Source organism: Bos grunniens, chromosome 10 (assembly GCF_055505025.1).
Source record: "Bos grunniens cultivar Pamir isolate PY7600 chromosome 10, Bosgru_T2T1.0, whole genome shotgun sequence".
Taxonomy (NCBI): Eukaryota; Metazoa; Chordata; class Mammalia; order Artiodactyla; family Bovidae; genus Bos; species Bos grunniens.
Genome location: NC_141174.1, coordinates 89,895,594 through 89,915,529, shown reverse-complemented (window position 1 = coordinate 89,915,529; position 19,936 = coordinate 89,895,594). Strand labels below are relative to the sequence as shown.

The window sequence follows — 19,936 nt, the reverse complement described above, 5'->3', positions numbered from 1 at the left end:
GGCCTACCTCCTGCTTCCTGTCACGCGGAGCCCCCACCAGACCAAACCACTTCCTGTTCTCGGAAAGCACTGCTGCTCCATCTTCCTCAGTAGCTGTGCCATCCTGGGGTCTGACTTCGACGGCGCTCCTTTTTCTGCCCCATAGGACCCTGGGTACCTGAGCCATTGCAGTTAGCGTGGCAGATTTCTGACTTGCCTATCTCCCCAGCAAGGCAACAAGTTTGAGATTATCGTCCTGGTCAGCGTTCCCTAGGACCTAAAACACTGTCTGGCACACAGCAGGTGCTCAGTAAATAGTCCTTGAACAGATGAGAGGACAGGCGGAGAGACACGCAAGAGGACAAGACACAGAGCCCCTTGTGCTTTTCCAAACATCCATTTCCTTATCTGGAAAAATTATAGGAACTCCCTTCAGGGCTGGGGATGATGTGAATAATACATGTGGGAAAATGCCTAGCATAGTATGTGCCTCCTATGAGATATCCAGCAAAATGCTGAAAATGCACCAAGGCAGGGAATTCCCTGTTAGGAATTCCCTGGTTAGGACTCTGTGCGTTCACTGCCGTGGGCGAGTTTCACCCCTGATCAAGGAACTAAGGACTTAAGATCGTGCAAGCTGTCCAGCGCAGCCAAAAAAAAAAAAAAAGCCCAGAGACAAAACAGCAAACTCACATTCAAAGAAATTCTGTACTTAAACATTACCAGGACTGGGGAGCTCATTACCTCACCTCTGCTGCTATATGGAAGGTCCGATTAAAAATACCTTCCTTGTGTGCCCACCTTTGTCTCTCTTATGCTCCATTCATTTGCCAGAGCTCCAAGCTATGTGCAAGGTAAGTGAGCCCCTTATGAAGCCATCTGGAAGTCTTGACTCTGCACCAGCTTGTGTGTTCAGGTTTGCACCTGAGAGACGGCTTCCTGAGCCTCTGCTTCTCAACCCCAGGGACCCCACAGCCCCTCAAATCCAGACAATGCCTCAGCAGTGAGGCAGTAGTAGCTGGCAGCCCAGCCAGCCCCAAGCACGAGGATTCCATTTCTTTGCATGTCAGGCCCAGATCATCCTCTCTGGTTTTCTTCTCTCCCTGCAGCTGCCATCCCCCATCCCTGACCAGGCTGGGGCTGGGGTCTTCCCCCATCAGAGCCACTCTTTCTCTTCCTCCCCTGTGACCCGGGGAGCTGGGAACCCCTAGGCCTGCTTGGCAATAACATCTGTTCTGCATCTGGAATTCTGTGTCAAGTCTGGTTCCTGTATCTCAGAAAGAGTGGAGGCAAAACAGGAGGCAGTGGGTGGGGGTGGGTGGGGAACAGTGGATTCCAGGGCCCAGGCCCAGACACACGAAGTGAGGGGGCTAAGCCCCAAGTTGTTGGTAACTTCTCATGTGATGGGGAGGGGTGAAGAGAGACTGAACTCGGGTTTAATGTGTACCAAATCCCGGGAAGGCATGGCTACTCCAATAGCCAGGAGATTGGTTACGGTCCCAGTTCAGTCTCCATCCATGTAACTCTGGGAAGTCACTCAATTTTCTCATCTGCAAAATGAGTTCATGCTAAAAGTATTTCTAAGTTCTCCTTAGTGCCGACCTTTGAAGACTCATTGTGAGATTAATCAACTTGAAACTCATGATTAACTGAAGTGAAGTGAAGTCGCTCAGTCATGTCCGACTCTTTGTGACCCAATGGACTGTAGCCTACCAGGCTCCTCAGTCCACGGAATTTTCCAGGCAAGAGTACTGGAGTGGGTTGCCATTTCCTTCTCCAGGGGATCTTCCCAACCCAGGGATCGAACCCAGGTCTCCCACACTGCAGGCAGATGCTTTACTGTCTGAGCCACCAGGGAAGCCTGAGCCATGACTAACTGAGCCATGAAAAAACATACAAGATCAGTGAAGGTTTAACTGGATTGTTTAGATTCACTATTAATAGAGATTATGTTCGGGACTTGCTGGCAGTCCAGTGGTTAAGATGTCCCATTCCAACGTCAGTGGTATGGGAACTAAGATTCCACATGCCTCTTGGCCAAAAGGCCAAAACATAGAACAGAAACAATACTGTAACAAACTCAATAAAGACATTTTTCAAAAATGGTCCACATCAAAATAAAAAAATCTTGAAAAAAAATAGAGATTGTGTTTGACCTAGTTCCTAACCCCCAAGATGAGGTTAGAAATGGCCACCCCAACACTCCAACTGATGGAGGTTGGCCTCCAAGCCTCTGGGATGAGAAAGGGATGGGAGGTGGGAGTTTCCTGGTGAGAAGAAAGCAGCTCACCTATTCTTAGAGCCCTCCTCCTGCTGACCTCTTGCATCACCACCCCCTAAATTCTGCTTGTGGTGAAAACAGAGCACTGGGCATCCCACCACCACTCCCAGGTAGGATCCCATTCACATCAACACTTCCCCAGTTCCCAATCGAAGTGTGCTGGGGAGACAGGCAGTCAGTCTTGACTCCAACATGTCAAGGTGGCTGAAGTGTCTATTATTTTTCACTTCTCCCTCCCTCACTCTCTACAAACTCCCTGAAACTATCATGCTAATTCTACTCTAGAATCCAGCTACTTGGCCATTCCAATTGCCACTACTTTAGTTACCACCACCCTCTCCTCTGGATTACTACCACAGCCTCCCAAGAAGAGGCAGCTTCCTGCCTCCATCCCATGCAATCATTCTCTACCTCGGTTGGAGTGAGCTGATGCAAAACAGATCTCAAAACCCTCCAGGGTTTCCCTGGTGCTCCGGTGGTTAACAATCCTCCCCGCAATGCAGGGGACACCATTTCGATCCCTGGTCCAGAAAGATCCCACATGCCGAGGGGGCAACTAAGCCCCTGAGCCACAACTACTGAGTGTGCGCTCTGGAGCCAGCGAGCTGCAACTACTGAGCCCACGTGCCTAGAGCTTGTGCTCCATAACAAGGGAGGCCCCAGCAGTGAGAAGCCCACACACAACTAGAGAGGAGCCCCCAGTCTCCGGAACTAGGGAAAGCCCACAAGCAGCAACGAAGACCCAGAGCATACAAAAACAAGTAAATATTTTAAAAGAAAAACAAAAAACAAACAAAAAAACCCCCAAGGACTCATTTGGGTTCTCAGGCCAGAAACCCTGGTGGGGCTTATAAGCCCCTTCATGAGTTGGATCCAGCTCCATTTTCAGCCTTCTCTTTTTGACACTCTGTGGCCCCTGGCCCATTCTTCCTTAACCTGCCTCATGCCTTGCACTCTAAACTCCAGCCAGATTTAGTTTCATCCGATGGTTTAAAGAAAGTCACTTCTGAGCGTTTGCATGTGCAGTTCTCTCTGCAAAACTCCCTACCATCGCTCTCCTTCCGTGCTAGCTGACCCTCTGCACAGAGCTCTAGTTTTCACTACTTCCTGAAGGAAGCCTTTGCTGACTACCTGTCAGTCTCCTCCTTATTTACTATATCCAGGCACCGGTCACATGCTAGCCAAAACGAGTACTCAGTAAATATTTGTTGAATAAATGACCTCCATCCAGATGGGGCTGGCTAGTCAAACTCTAGCCTGGGGAATGTCCCCAGGACTGAGAAGATTTGCACACTCAAAGGATTTAGCACTGAGGACCGGCAGCGCAGTAGCTTCAGCCAAGCACACTGCTGCCAAGGGAGCCCCAGCTCGGCCTTGTGCACTCGGAGTCCGGAGAGGCCAGGTCTCCGAGGCAAACTGAGCCCCTGGCGGGAGGCCCCACCGCTACTCCATAATGCTCGATTGAGTGCAGTTCCCAGCCCTGACTCCGCTTGGCTGGATGATCCCGACCCCGGTCTGGAGCTCTGAGAAGAGGGTGGGTACAACTCTTCGTTAATCCCTAGGTTCCCCGCACCCCACCTGACAACCCCAGACCCCCCACTACCCTGGCCCAGAGGCCGGGACCCCGCCCCTAGGCGGCCTCCTGCCGGGTCCGCAGTCGGGTCTGAAAAGGGGCGTGTCTTTGTAGGCAGCTAGGGGGTTCGAGTAGTTCCTGATACTTTCCCACCCGCTATTTGGGTTTCCTGGAGAAGGGCCGGGGCGGGCCAGGCGGAGGCTCCTTTCCCCCCTCCGCCGTCCCTGCCTCCCTCCCACGTGGCCTGGCTGAGTCTCTCTGGAAAGCCGCAGCAGCTGGAGAGAAATCCCCCTCCCCACCCCCACCTCCAAGTCCCTCCCCGACTAGCCCCGGACACATCCTCAACTCCCCGCTAGGCAGAGAAGGCAAGGACTAGGCGAACAAAGCGGGCAGCCCATCCCCCTCCCCAGCGCTCCCAACCACCTTCCCCCTGGGCCGCCCCCCAAACGCACACAGGGCCGAAAGGGAGCGGGCCGGGGTAGAAAAAGGCTCCCTTAAGCGTAGACACTTGGGACTTCGTCACCCCATCCCCAGCCCTTTCTCCAGCTAGAACAACTCTGGAGAGTTACCTACCCCCAATGCGCACTGTGCTGGGGGGCTGGAGCAGGCCTTGCTGACCTCGTCAACCCTTTTCAGATGTGTCCCTCGGGGGTGGGGCAGAAGTGACACGCGTCCCAGCCCGACAGCGAGTATTGGACTCGTCCACGAAAGCAACTGGTTCCTGCCCCCTCCCCCAGCCCACTCCGGGCCTCGGGTTTTGGGGGGAGGCAACAGTCCCCCGCTCCCCCCCGCAACCAGCCTCAGGGACACACCCACTGGACAAAGTTGAGTATTTTATCACAACTATCCCCAGTTAATCCGGAATCTCCTACTCCTGTCCCCCCACCAAGGGCAAGGACACTCCCCAAAAGCCAAGGCCAAATATTAGCTCAGTGCCATGAACACAATTACACACAATCTCAACACACACCCCTCCTCTTTCACACTCCCAACCCGGAGACGCGCGAGTACAAGGCAGTACCCGCCCCGCACAAACCACCGGCACCGCTGCCACTGCCCGCGATGCCACGCAGCGATCGGCCACGCACTGCGGACCTGTGCGCCAGGCAGAAGCCCCCTCCCCACCCTCCGCGCGCGCGCGCGCACACACACACACACACACACACTCGTACACTCACTCCGGACTCCACAAACCAAGGACATACACACCCGCTACGGACAAGTACGCGCCGCGAACGCCGCCCGCCGCGGCTCGCGGACCCCGGAGCGCAGGCATCACCGGCACAAGGGCGCGCAGCCGGCGCCCCACGGTCCCCATTCGCTCGGGACTCGGGGCGCGGCGGCCCCACAGCCTCACGCAGTCCGGGGCGCACAGTCACCCCGCAGGCGCTCCCGCCGCTGCCTGGGCGCCCGCCCTTACCGCGCGCGGTCAGCAGGCAGAAGGTCAGAGCGATGAGCCCGCTGCCGCGGCCAGCGTCCCCCCGCGACATGGGGCCGGGCCCGGGCTGCCGCCGCCGCCGCCTCCCCGCGCCTCGGCCGCCGCCGCCGCCGCCGCCGGGGGAGGGCGCGCCGGGCGTCAGTGGCCCGGGGAGGCGCGGCGCCGCGGGCGGGGGCGCGGCCTCGGGGGCCCGGGCCTGAGCGGGGGCCGGCGCGGGGGCCGGGGCTGCTGCCGCCTCGCCCGCCCCTCCATCGCCATCTTGGGCGAGCCGCCCAGGCGGGGGCGCCAGGCGAGCGCGGCCGGTCGAGCCCCGCCGGGGACCCTGGCCCCGTGCTGTGACCTGCGCCTCGCGGGTGCTCCGCCCTGCTGGGGTCTGCGCGCGTGTGCCTCGCCGGCTCCGGGTCGCCATGGGCCACCCCCCACCCCCCATTTGGGCAGTTGGTTTCTGGGTCTGTTTGTCTCTTCGTCTCTGCCTCGGGATCTCTTTCTGCCTCGATGTCTCTATTTCTTTTCTCTGCAGCTGCCTCAGGGTCTCCAACGTCTGGGTTCCAGGCTCAGTGGAGGCAGATTCAAGGCCTTGGTTTCTGTCCTGATAACCCCATCTTGCCATTTGAGCCAGTCCATTCCAGCCCAGGTCCTGGCCTGAATCCTCCTTAGTTTCTCCACCGACAGACCCTCTGGGGACTCGACGGTTCCCTCCTCATCTCCATTTCCACTGCCATAACAAACTGATGACTTCTGTTGACCTTTTGGTCTTGGAATAACCAGCCCCAGCAGGGCATTTACTCTACTCCAAGCACTGCCACAGGCTTCCCAGGCGGCTCAGTGGGTAAAGAATCCTCCTGCAGTGCAAGAGATGCCGGTTCAATCCCTGGGTCAGGAAGATCCCCTGGAGGAGGGCATGGCAACCCACTCCAGTTTTCTTGCCTGGAGAATCCCATGGACAAAGGAGCCTGGTGGGCTACAGTCCATAGGATCACTAAGAGTTCGACAAGACTTAGTACCCATGAACATGCAAGCACTGCCATATCTGCACCTCTCTGCAGCCCTGGGAGAGACAAGGAAGGTTTGATTGCTCTCATCTTACATGTAGGGAAACTGAGGCTGGAGGAGGCAAAGTGACTAGCCTAAGGAAACGAGGCCAGGGAGTAGCCGATACAAGACCTGAACTCTGGTTTTCTGACTCCAGGAGGTCATTTCCCACTCACAATTTCAACTGTGCATTCTGTGTCCTAGCTAGACTGGTTGTCTTAGTATCCCAGTCACTTCTTTCTCTAAAGCCAGGGATTCAGTGGTCAGGCTAAGGTAGGGAGTGAAGTACAGACAGAATTTAAGGTCATCATTAGAAATGACCTATTTAAGGTCATTTCTAAGACCAAGATGCCATGGTTCTTTATCTCCTCTGTCTCCATGACAGAGCTATTTTGTCTCTGTACCCAGTGTGTACCGTACCCATCTGTTGCTAATTAACCCTTAATAATGACCAGCACTTTGCAGGTCCAGTGGAATTTAGCATTTATTCATTCATTGCCAAGCGCATCAGTAGCATTTGACTTAGCCGATCACTCCTACTTGTTTCTCTTAGTGATCTCATCTGGTCATCAAAGCTGTAAATTAAATCTTTATGCTGAAGATGCCTACATTTATATCTCAGCCTGCACCATCTCCCTTGAACTTCAGACTTGTGTATCCAGCTACCTGCTCAACATTTCCGTTGGCCAATGTGCATCTCACCTTTAACGTGTCCAGGGAATTCCCTGGTGGTCTAGTGGTTAGGATTCTGTGCTTTCACTGCCAGGAGCACAGATCAAATCCCTGGTGAGGGGGACTAAGATCCATGTAAACTGCAAGGATTAAAACAAAAACAGCAACAAATTTAACATGCCTAAAACTGAGCTCTGACCTTCCCTATTAAATCTGCTTCTCCCCCAGTCTCCCCATCTCAGTTCCTAGCAGCTTCATCATTCCTGATGCTCAGGTCAAAAGCCTTGGAGCCATCCTTGACTCTTCACCATCCCATCTTTCACACTTCACTTTCCTGCTACTACCTTCAACCAAGCACCATCATCTCTCACTAAATTGTCACAATTGCCCTCTCACTCGTCCCCCTTCAGTCCTTGTCCCCCTTCAGTCTTTTTTCACTATAGCATCCAGAGTGATCTTATTAAAACAGGGATGAGATCATGTCGCTTCTCTGCTCAAAACCCACCAGGGCCTCCTAGCTCAGAGCAAAAGCTGGAGTCCTTCATATGACAGGAAAGCCTATCTGATCTGGAAGCCCGTTCTATCTCTCTGACCTCTTCTCCAATGCCATTCTCCCCAGCTCACTGCCTCTCCAGTCACATCAGCCTCCTTGCTGTAACTTGATGGCAGCCAGTCCCCTACTTCCAGCCTCTAGACCTTTACTCAGCTGGTGCCGGTCTGGAGCTCTGTCCCCCACATCTCATGTCCTCACAAGCCCCCCCACTCTGCCTGTGTGCCCATTTTTCTACCATGCTCTGTACATGCTAAGTCGCTTCATTTGTGTCCGACTCTTTGCGATCCTATGGACTGTAGCCCACCAGGCTCCTCTGTCCATGGGATTCTCCAGACAAGAATACTGGAGTGGGTTGCCATGCCCTCCTCCAGGGATCTTATCTCCATGCCCTGCATCTCCTGTATTGCAGGCAGATACTTTATCCCTGACCCACTTGGGAAGCCCCTCTAACATCCTCTGTTTTACTGATTTCATTTATAATCTGTCCTCCTAACCAGAATGTGGGCTTTGTGAGGATAAGGATTTTCACTGGCTGGGTTCACTGCTGAATTCTAAGCAGTGAACCGGTATTGGACACTGTGTAGATGCCAGGGGGCCAGGATAAGATACAAGTCACTGCCTAGGGAGACAGCTGTGTCCTAAGTGGCATGGGGTGGCTGGGAGAATGGGAATACGAGAAGGAGGGACCAACCGTGTGTGGTGAGGGGCTGGGGAGTAGTTGAGGAAAAAGCCTTCACAGAACTGTTAATTGTTACAAATGTTTGACCTAGGTCTTGACAGTCTAAGGAGGGTACAGCCTTGTTGGGGGAGGAACAGCCATGGTGGGGGAGGAAATACCCTAATGCAGAGGCCCTGTTGCATGAGGGCACGAGAAGGCACGTGGATTTTATCTATGTTATTTGGGGAGAAGTACTTCCCAATAGATCCTAACATCTTTTCTTTCACATTTCAGGAATAAAACTCAAAATTTGTTTTTTTCACTTTAGCACAAAATGCAATCACTAAATGAAGGCAATATTTATCTATTTATCTATTTTCGATCCTATAACATATGATTAAATTTCAATGTACATTTGGTCCCCAAATTTTATATATCATCTTGTTTGTTGACAGATCATATGTTTTTGCAATTAATTTAAAACTAGTGCCCATCACTTCGTTGATAGGGAAGAGTGTTTTTTTAATCATCAGTTTGCTGTTGCTAAGTCGCTTCAGTCGTGTCCGCCTCTGGGCGACCCCATAGACGGCAGCCCACCAGGCTCCCCCATCCCTGGGATTCTCCAGGCAAGAACACTGGAGTGGGTTGCCATTTCCTTCTCCAGTGCATGAAAGTGAAAAGTGAAAGTGAAGTCACTCAGTCGTGTCCAACCCTCAGCGACCCCATGGACTGCAGCCTACCAGGCTCCTCTGTCCATGGGATTTTCCAGGCAACAGTACTGGAGTGGGGTGCCATTGCATGACTTAGCAGCATGCAAAAATGACCAGAGTTTTAAATCACTAAGGAAGTTGTCAAGAGAGCATATTACTGTGAAAGGGATTTGAGCATCAAAAAGCATTGGCAAGCATTTGCCTGAGTAATCTCTAAGATCTCAGTAGGTTCTATGATCCTAAATTAATCATTTATGGAACACTTGCTCTGTAGGACCAGCAGTGGGAGTCTGTGGCTTTCACATCATTCTAGAATAAATGCCAGAATCGATGACTGTAGTGAGTTTTAAAGTACAGTCGTCCCTTGTCTCTCAGTATCTGTGGGGGATTAGTTCCAGAACCCTCCATGGATACCAAAGTCCGTGGATGCTCAAGTCTTTTATATACAGTGGGGAAGGATTTGCATATAATCTACATATAACATCCCATACACTGTAAATCATTTCTAGATAACTTGTAATGTCTAGTACAATATAAATGCTATATAAATAGTTTTAAATACAATGTAAATGCTATGTGAATAGTTGGCATTGGGTGGAAAATTGAAATTTTGTTTCTTGGATCTTTCTGGAACTTTTTTTTTTTAATTTTCGTCTGTGGTTTTTTGAATCTGCAGATATGGAACCCACAGGTATGGAGAGTTATACCAGTTCTTTGACATCCCTCCCTTCAGGTAATCTCCTTCCCCTGCCTTTGAATATAGTGACCTTAGTGACTCATTTCTAAAGCACTGAATGTGGTGAAGGTGGTACTACATGGCTTCTGAGATGTGTCAAAAAAAGATGCAGCTCCCACCTGGCTTTCTCCAGACGACACGTGCCTTTGGATCCCTGAGCCATCAGGTAGGAAGTCTGGCCACCCTGAAGTTGCCACGCTGGAGAGTCCATGTGGGGAGACCTTATGGAGATGGAGATGCTGGAGGAGCCCCAGTTGTTCCAGCCCAGGAGCCAAAGGTGTGAGGAAACCTTCCCATGTCCACCCCCAGCTCCTGTCTGACTGACCATACCACATAGGAGATCCTGAGACCAGTTAACCCCCAGCACTGTGAGAAATAGTAATAGTAACACGTGGTTGTTGTCGGTGTTCTGCACCGTTAATTTTGGGATGGTTTGATTTGTATTACCAGATAGCCAGAACACACGCTAGAGTCTTTACTGGGTTGGGTTCACTACTAGAACCACTCTCTGCTTCTTTCATTCATCCCCCTTTGAGGAAGATACTAAAGATAAATATGTTTAGAATATCTTCACTCTTCACATTTAAAACCATCTCCCACAGGATGCTTCTGCTCATGTCCTCTGAGCCAGGGGGATGGGTGGGTCTTCTCACCCTAAGATATCTTTTCATTTCTTTCTTATCAACAGATGCTAATAGATTTGTGAAATTATGGGATATTTTCATTTTTCCTTTGTGCTTTTCTGTTTTTTTTTGTTTTTTGCCAAATTGTCTACATTGAACACATATTATTTTTGTAAACAGAAATAGTAAATGTAACTAAGGAAAAAATACATCAGTTAAGGAAGATGAGAAAGTTCTGAAGTTAAATAGTGGTGATGGTTGAACAACAGTGTGAACGTATGGAAGGCCGCTGAGCTGTACACTCAAAATGTCTGAAATGGTGAAGTTTGTTATGTATAGTTTACCAAAATGGAAAAATATATACAATTCTGTAAAACTCGACTTGAGTCTCAGCTCCTTCAAGGTTACCTTCCAGATCTCACCAATCCAAACCTATTAAACTCATTAAATATCTGAAATGCTGTATATTGGCAATGAAAGTGTACTTTAAAAAGAAAACATTGGAAATGTTAGCAATTAAAACAAAAAATATCAGTGGAAAGGTGTCTAGTTTGGGATTGAATTTGTAATAAAAACACACTTTAAAAAAATTACTATTTAAAAAAATCATTTTATTTACTTATTTTTGGCAGTGCTAGATCTTCGTTCGGCGAAGGTAATGGCACCCCACTCCAGTACTCTTGCCTAGAAAATCCCATGGATGGAGGAGCCTGGTAGGCTGCAGTCCATGGGGTCGCTAAGAGTCAGACACGACTGAATTACTTCACTTTCACTTTTCACTTTCATGCATTGGAGAAAGAAATGGCAACCCACTCCAGTGTTCTTGCCTGGAGAATCCCAGGGACGGGGAAGCCTGGTGGGCTGCCGTCTATGGGGTCGCACAGAGTCGGACACGACGGAAACGACTTAGCAGCAGCAGCAGGTCTTCGTTGCTGCATAGACTTTTCTTTAGTTATGTTGAGCAGAGGCTACTCTCTGGTTGCTGTGAACAGGCTTCTCATTGCAGTGGCCTCTCTTGCAGAGCACAGGCTCTAAGCTGAGTGGGCTTCAGTAGTTGCGGCTCCCAGGCTCCAGAGCACAGGCTCAGTAGTTGTGGCTCACAGGCTTAGTTGCTCCATGCCATGTAGGATCTTCCCAGATCAGGGATGAATCCATGTCTCCTGCACTGACAGGCAGATTCTTTACCACTGAGCCACCAGGGAAGCCCATACATACACTTAAAAAAAAAAAAAAAAGATAATTATATAGATAAAACAAAGTTCTGCATGAATGAAAATGATTCAAAGTTTATTACAATACATGATTCATCTCTGAGTACATTTACGTAGTTATAATGATGTAAACACTGAATATTGATCTAAGTAAAACTGCAGTAGAACTGCTCTATTGAAAAGATGAGGAGGGGGGTAAGCGGTGTGTGTGCTTGGTGGATATGGGAGGGAAAACAGCTAAATTCTAATCTTTTGTAGTGGGATACCACTAGATAATGAATAAAACTGGAAAAAAGAATCACAGAGTAATGTTACAAACATGTTATTTAGAGATTTTAGAACTTGACTCCTTAAGCTATGTGGCTATGTAACTATGATAGAATTAAAACTTAAAAAAAGAGATGATACAAGTACTGTTCACATGGTGGCCCCCCTGCTCTGAGCCATCCTTCCTCCGCAGCTTTCTACACCACCTTGCTGAGCCCAGCAGCTAATTCCTGCTGGAATCACTGCTCTTGGACACCCACTTGTGCCTAAGTCCACCTTGCCCCTGCAGGCCTGGGTTTGGAGTGGCTCTTTCTGTCCCCTTGTGTGGGGCCTCTGTACACCCAACACAGTGGGCTGAGACCAGCTCTCTCCCAAGGTCTCTGGAAGCTCCGCCTGTAGCTGGATATACTGACTGTGGCAGGATGCTAGCCCTGCCTTCTGTGGAACTGAAGGTAGGTGATGCTGGTCACACTGTCCACCCATCTTTGGAAGCTGCACCCTCCATGCTGGAGACTGTGACCTCCCTCAGCCCCTGGGGGCCCGAGTCCTCCCCAGGCCCTGTCCTACCTAATAGCCTTTTTCCTCTTCACTTTCCCCATTAAAGTATATATGTCTTAGGGGCTTCCCCAGTGGCTCAGTGGTAAAGAGTTCGCCTGCCATTGCAGAGTCCGCCTGCAATGCAGGAGACACAAGTTCCATCCCTGACCTGCGAAGATCCAATATGCCTCAGAGCAGATAAGCCTGTGCACCACAACTGTCGAACCTGTTCTCTAGAGCCCAGAAACGGCAGCTACTGAGCCCACGGGCCGTAATTACCAAAACTTGTGCAACCTAGAACTCGTGCCGTAATTACCAAAGCTTGCGCACTCTAGAGCTCGTGCTCTGTGACCTGAGAAGCCATGCACAGCAAACAAGGGTAGCCCTCACTCTCCGCAAGTAGAAAAAAGCTTGCACAGCCTAACAAAGACCCAGCAAGGGCAAAAGTCAGTCAATAAAGTTTAAGTATATATGCTCATGACCCACCTTCTCTTCTGGTCTCTCAGACAAACTGAATCTGTGGAGGTGCAGCCAGCAGGAGAGGGACAGGGGGCAGATGCACAACCCCATGGGCTCTCACTGTTCAAGGCCCTTACAGCCCATCCCAGCACTCCCCTTCCCTATCGTAGCCCTCCCCAGCCACACTCAGCTTCCCGCCTTCCAGAGTGCCAGCTCCCAAACTTTACCCGCTTCATGCCTGTGAGGAAAGGATTCTTTGCCTAGAATGACTTACTCTCACCTGGAGAAACTCACTCCTTGACACCTAATCCAAATGCCACCTCCTCTGTGCAGCCCTATTGACCATCCTCTTTTCTTGTAAAAAATTTTTTTTATTTATGTATTTCTTTTTGGCTGCTCTGGGCCTTCGTTGCTGTGCATGGGCTTTCTCTAGTTGTGGTGAGCGGGGGCTCCTCTTCATTGTGGAGCGTGGACTTCTCATTGTTGTGGCTTCTCTTGTTGCAGCTCCTGGGCTCTAGGGTGCACAGGCTTATTTGTTCCAAGGCATGTGAGATCTTCCCAGATCAGGGATTGAACCAGTGTCCCCTGTACGGCAAGGTGGATTCTTAACCGCTGGGAAGCCCTGACCATCCTCTTTGCCACTGCCCAGAGAAAACAGTCACTCATATTTGTTGAGTGCTGTGTGTCAGATACTGGGAATTCTGCATGCATTTTTTTCATACTGAAGTTCACAGCAACTCCATGAAGTAGTACCATTAATAACTCTATGTTATAGAAGAGGTGGCTGAAGCACAGAGAGGTTAAGTAACTTGCCCAAGGTCACACAGTAGGAAGTGATTCGGTGGGAGACAGGAAGACAGACTCTCTAGGTCAAAGCCCCTTGTTCTAACTGCCATTCTTCCCTGCCTCCTGGGGGTGGGGGGGCTCACACAAGACTCAGCACTCGACATCTCTCTTTGTACTGACCCTCTTTTATTTATACATCTATGTCCACTTCTGGACTGAGAACCCTTGGAGAGTAGACTGACTCCTCTGAGCATTCCCAGATCCCTGAATCCTTCAGCATGAGCCAGGTCATGGCAGCTGCTCAACTCATGTTGCTTGCTCAAGGATGAGTGAAGCCAGGAATAGCATTCTGCTTCTGCACTGTGACCTTGGACAAGGCACACAACCTCCCTGAGCTCTCATTTCTTTCTCTGGAGGAAGAAAATAAAAAAGCAACCTGGTGGACGGAGGGTATTAATACTGAATAACTAATCTTAGCTTACTATGAAGATCAAATTGAACATGATGCTGTCATGAGGAAATATAGTGTAAGCAGTGGGGCACTCACCATATAGGTGCTAGCAGTTGATATTCAGGGTTTCCTTGGTGGCCCTAAAGAACCAGGGTGCCAATGCAGGAGACATAAGGGATATGGGTCTGATCCCTGAGTCAGGAAGATCCCCTGGAGAAGGACGTGGCAACCCCCTCCAGTATTCTTGCCTGGAGAACCTCCATGGACAGAGGAGCCTGGCGGGCTACAGTCCGTACAATCACAGAGTCAGACATGACTGAAGCAACTTAGCACGCAGCTGGTATTCGGAGGGAAATGTGTCAACTGCTCACAGGTAAAACATGTTATGCTAACAGGGGTCTTACAGTTAATGATACCTTCATCCAAGTTAATGTGTAATTCTGGAAGATCAGCCTTCAGTCAGGCCAATGAGAAGTATCTGAGGTCAAGGCAGAGCCTGGTCACCCCCATGGGAGGCTTCTGTCCCCACCCTCCTTACTCGTCCTGGAACCTGGTCTTTTCCCAAGGTCTCTGGGGCTGGCTCATGTTCCCCTCCCCACCCAGCATCTAACTTCTCCCCATGGCTTGAGTCTGACAGCTCAGGTCTTGGAAAGCAGACTGCTCCCCTTGGCAGCCCTTCACTCCTTGGAGGAGATGAGGTCAGATCAATGGCAGGAATGCCAACTTCATAAATCACTTCCAACATGTTGACCTCACCGCAACTCCGTGAAGAAGGTATTAGAACCCCACTGTAGAGTCCAAGGTTACAGAAGCCAAGGGCTTGCTCAAGAGCACAACTGCTGGACTTGAACACAAGTCTATCAGATTTCAAATATGCTAGTCTTTCTCATGCTCCCCCTTCTTTGTCTGGGCAAGTTCAGGGAGATTCATATCCAAGACCCACCCAGTACAGGCTTTCTGAGCTCAGCGTGAGTCCCCAGAGGAACTCAGATTTCAGGCAAATTCCATATTTCCTTGATTCTAAGATGTATTCTTATTCAGTTTTATGTTTCTGATATGGAGATCATAAAAACGATAACAGTTGAGATTTTAGGAAATTTAGAAGGACTCCTGGGACCGCAGTCAAGTGTCTCTTTCAGTTACCAACTGGTTCTGTGCCTTTGTCATTTTACATGCCTGTACCTCAGGGAGTTGGCCTGATTTTTGGCACTGGCTCTGCCACTTGACAGCCATGTGGCTCTGTGGTCCTCTCCGGGATTTAGTTTCCTCATCTCTAAAATGATTGGAGGGGTCACTGATTTTATTTATTTATTTAAATTTTTGGCTGTGCTGGGTCTTCACTGCTGTGCATGGACTTTCTCTAGTTGCAGTAGGCGGTCTTTTCACTGTGATGGCTTCTCTCGTTGTGGAGCACAGGCTCTAAGGCACGCAGGCTCAGTGGTTGTGGCACACAGGATTAGTGGCTCCATGGCATGTGGCATCTTCCCCGACCAGGGATCAAACCCATGTCCCTGCACTGGCAGGCGAATTCTTAACCCCTGGACCACCAGGGAAGTCCAAGATGATTTCTAAGATGATTTCTGTTCTGGCTCTGACATTCCATGAATGCGGTCTTCCAATGCTCTGTCTCAAAGGTTCTACATTACTCTGGCTGTACATTAGTATCATCTAGGGAGCTTATCAAAAATTATTAAAATACGGCTGACATCCTCCCCCACCCATCATGTTGATGTAACTGACCCCAGGAAAGACTCAGACATCCACCTTTTTATAAGCTCTCTTGGCAATTGTGACTGCAAGCAGGGCTCAGAAGTACCACTCTTCCAGACCTAAAGCCTCAGTGGGGGACAAAGGATAGAAATTCCAATGACATTTCAGAGGAGCCTTAAAAGCTTAAATCTGGGCAGAATTTTCTTTTGCAGTCTTACAAATAGATTGGTGGATGGGTATTCAGGAACCTATAACCTATCAATTTAGTTCAGTTCAATTCAGTCGCTCAGTCGTGTCCGACTCTTTGCAACCCCATGAATCGCAGCACGCCAGGCCTCCCTGTCCATCACCAACACCCAGAGTTCACTGAGACTCACGTCCATCAAGTCAGTGATGCCATCCAGCCATCTCATCCTCTGTTGTCCCCTTCTCCTCCTGCCCCCAATCCCTCCCAGCATCAGAGTCTTTTCCAGTGAGTCAACTCTTCGCATGAGGTGGCCAAAGTACTGGAGTTTCAGCTTTAGCATCATTCCGTCCAAAGAAATCCCAGGGCTGATCTCCTTCAGAATGGACTGGTTGGATCTCCTTACAGTCCAAGGGACTCTCAAGAGTCTCCTCCAACACCACAGTTAAAAGCATCAATTCTCGGTTCAGCTTTCTTCACAGTCCAACTCTCACATCCATACATGACCACTGGAAAAACCATAGCCTTGACTAGATGGACCTTTGTTGGCAAAGTAATGTCTTGGCTTTTCAATATGCTATCTAGGTTGGCCATAACTTTTCTCCCATTAGATGATCCCATATAGGGGAGGTCAAAATAATTTTTTCATTAAAAATTTTTTGATATTCAAATATCTAATAAGTGATTCCTACCTGGCTATAGTAGGTATGATGGGGAGAGTTAACCAAGTATAATACAGCGCCTAGTCTAACAGTCTCCAATCTAAGTGCAGAAACAAAATCAGAGGCAAACAGTATGGTATAAAATTAAGTGCTAAATCTAAGATAATTTTTATTGAGCACTTTTATTGCATGCCAGGCACCAAGTGCCTTCTAGTATATTAGACGAATTTAATCCTCACAATAACCCACTGAGGAGGGTTCTGCTACTATTCCTACTTCTCACTTAAGGAAACCAAGGATCAGAGTGTTGTGTAAACATGCACAAGCCCATAAAGATAGCAAGTAGCAGAGGCAAGGGTTGAAGCCAGGCTCCAAAGCTGACGCTGGTACCATTGTGCAATACCACCTATGTTGGCTGGGAGACTCTCATATAAGCTCTGTAGGGTACCAAGAGGAGCCTGGGTCTGGCCTCAAAGCATGTGTTCTACTAATTAAAAGAAGAGAGGAAACTTTCCAGATGCTTGTGGGTGAGAGAAGAGACCATGTGAGGGAACGTGAGGTGACAAGGGCTTTGAGTGTCGAGTGGATTTGACTAGGGACAGGAGTGAGACAGTGTGAATTTATCATGCCGTTAAGGAGGTGGCAGTGCTCTGCCAAGTGCACTAGTGAGGTGGGAGGTGAAGTCGGTCCTGAGGACCTGCTGAGGGCAAGGTCCTCTCCATCTTCGTTTCCTCATGGTCTACACAGGCCTGGCACATGATTGCTACTGTATTTGGTCAGTGAAGTTGGCAACTGCTTCTTTGAAGTCATTTGGAATTCTTTTTAACCTTTTATTTTGTATTGGGGTATAACCAATTAACAATGTTGTGCCATTTTCAGTTTCAGAACATGGAAGGGACTCAGCCATACATATACATGTATCCACTCTCCTCCAAACTCCCCTCCCATCCAGGCTGCCACATAACACTGAGTGGAGTTTCGTGTGCTATACTGTAGGTCCTTGCTGGTTATCCATTTTAAATATAGCCGTGGGTACATGTCAATCCCAAACTCCCTAACTATTCCTTTCCCCTGGCAACCATAAGATCATTTTCAAAGTCTGTGGGTCTCTGTCTTGTAAGTAGGTTCTTTGTATCATTTCTTTTTAGATCCCACATATAAGGGATGTCATACGATATTTCTCCTTCTCTGAAGAAAGTCACTTGGAAATCTTTTTTAAGTAGAAAACAAAACTTTAATGAAAACTTGAAAGCTCCAGTATGAAGTAACAAAATCAACAACCTACAAATCTTTCAGTCCTTTGCCTTTCAAGCAAAATATTCTCTTCAAAAAAATGCCCATTTCATAATAAATATCCCCATCTATAGGCTAGGCATGTCTGAGCTGATACATGGATATAAAATTCAAAAGAGAAGGGAACGAAAATATTTTAAAAATAAAAATCTGAATCCTTTCCTTGAGGTATATAACAATATGGTTACCAATATATTCAGCACCTTGTAATAATCAAGTTACTAATTGGAGCCCTGGAACAGCCCCTGAAATGAAAGAACAAGAGATCCTAGTTGTTCATGAGTCACAAGTTGGCAGCAGAAGAAAAACTGACAGCAACTGGACAGGAACTCAAATACATGAAATCCACATGTTCTGAACAATTACACACTCACTTCAAATAGCTAATAGTCTATAGGGTTTTACAAAAGGAGCTCAGAGCCTGGAATATGAATCGTTGCCCTCTGAGTGATGGGCATTCCTAAAGCATCCTTAATGCTTTTTTTTTTTTTTTTAATCAACACAGGACTCCATATGAGGGGACCAAACATCAGATCTCATCTCACAGATTACCTTGGGTGTAGAAACTTCAGATGCCACTTGTTATTTTGTTGTTTTTGTTGCTAAGTCATGTCCAACTCTGCGACCCAATGGACTACAGACCGCCAGGCTCCTCTGTCCATGGGATTTCCCAGGCAAGAATACTGGAGTGGGTTGCCATTTCCAGCTCCAGGTGGAATTTTTTATCTTCACTTTCTACTCCAACCCAGCATGACATTGAAGGTTCTGGACTGAGGAGGTAGGAGCAGAGACAGGAATGAGGATGGACAGTTGAGACAACGAAAAACAATGACATGGCTCAGCAACACACCATTAAGTGCCCAAGTACGTTAAGTACAGAGGGTGGCATTCACATGCCTGCTGAGGGATGGCACTGTGGCCATACATGTGCCCAGAAACCGAGCCAACATGGAAAATCCATTTCACAGAAGAGCACCGTAGTTTCCAGAACCTACCTGGCCGGAGGACCTTCCTGCAGATAATTGTCACTTGTGAGAAGAATGCTAGAAGTGAAGGTATTAGTCACTCAGTCGCATCAAACTCTGTGACCCCAGAGACTGTAGCCCGCCAGGCTCCTCTGTCCCTGGGATTCTCCAGGCAAGAATACTGGAGTGGGTTGCCACTTCCTTTTCCAGGGGATCTTTCCGACCCAGGGATCGAACTGCATTGTAGGCAGACTCTTTACCATCTGAGCCACCAGGGAAGTCTGAGAAGAACGCTTAACCATGTCCTTCCGCAGAGCGCTTTTCCAGTGAAGATGTGCAGGTGTGGGCAGTGGCAGGGAGTGGGTTCCTGACACTGGCTAAGGACACTGTCCTGTTCCCAAACTTCTATTTCAAGAACTCAAGTAGGGAGCCAATTTAGAAGGTGTATCTTTCAGCAAGGTGCACACAAACTCAGAAATCTCATTCCCTGTGTCAGAGCTGATCCCATGTAATCCATTTCAGTGAGAGCTCACCCCCATCCAGGGTGGCATGGCCAGGGCACCAGATCTGTGGACAGAACTAGGCTGATTATTTAAATCCTGCTAATTCCCCAAATTGCTCCAAGCCCCAAATAAAATTATGGTTATGGATCCTTATACTGCAATTGTTTTAATTCTGCTCCCTCCAAAGCACCAAGGGATCAATCCTTATTTCTCATAACCACTGCGTGGGTGAGGTCAGGCCAGAGGGCCGTCAGAGGCCTTGAGGTCATACACTTGCTCTGACAGGACCCTGGAGCCCAAGAGCCACTGGCAAGTCTGCACTGCCATCCATCTTTGTGGGATGATTATGGCCAGTTTGAAAGCTGATTTTTGATTAGCAATAATCCTGGGTAAATTAAAGAGATCATAGTCTATAAGAGTTTCTCACCTGGAGTGCCATAAATTATATGTGCGCTGAGGTACTAAATTTCTTTAGTTTGGGTGGGTCTGGCTGATCATTTCTGGCTAAAAGTAACCTCAACAGGTTAACCTAGTGCACCTTAGTTTATCCCAGAGTCATTTAAATGTCTTTTTTTCCTTTTTTTAAAATATGTCATGAGGGAAAAAGGATAGGTCTATGGCAGTAGGATGTTTAATCTTTTATTTCTAAATTT

The 19,936-nt window shown here is 48.8% G+C and overlaps 1 protein-coding gene across 7 annotated transcripts in view; it reads right to left on the bottom strand.

The window, feature by feature from the left end:
* Window positions 1-5,695, bottom strand: part of IGDCC4 (immunoglobulin superfamily DCC subclass member 4) — a 39,620-nt gene extending 33,925 nt beyond the window's left edge. For 5 of the 7 annotated variants that reach the window (XR_015135446.1, XM_086323002.1, XM_086323003.1 and 2 more), the window contains exon 1: window positions 5,254-5,695. Coding sequence is in view for 5 of the 7 variants with exons in the window: in XM_086323002.1 (XP_086179128.1) it covers window positions 5,254-5,680 (427 nt within the window). In the remaining 2 variants the exon portion in view is untranslated. Of the gene's footprint in view, window positions 1-4,406; window positions 4,579-5,042; window positions 5,212-5,253 lie in introns of those variants that run through there. The other 2 variants (XM_086323005.1, XM_086323006.1) reach the window with 2 other exon arrangements.
* Between the last annotated feature and the right edge of the window lie 14,241 nt (window positions 5,696-19,936).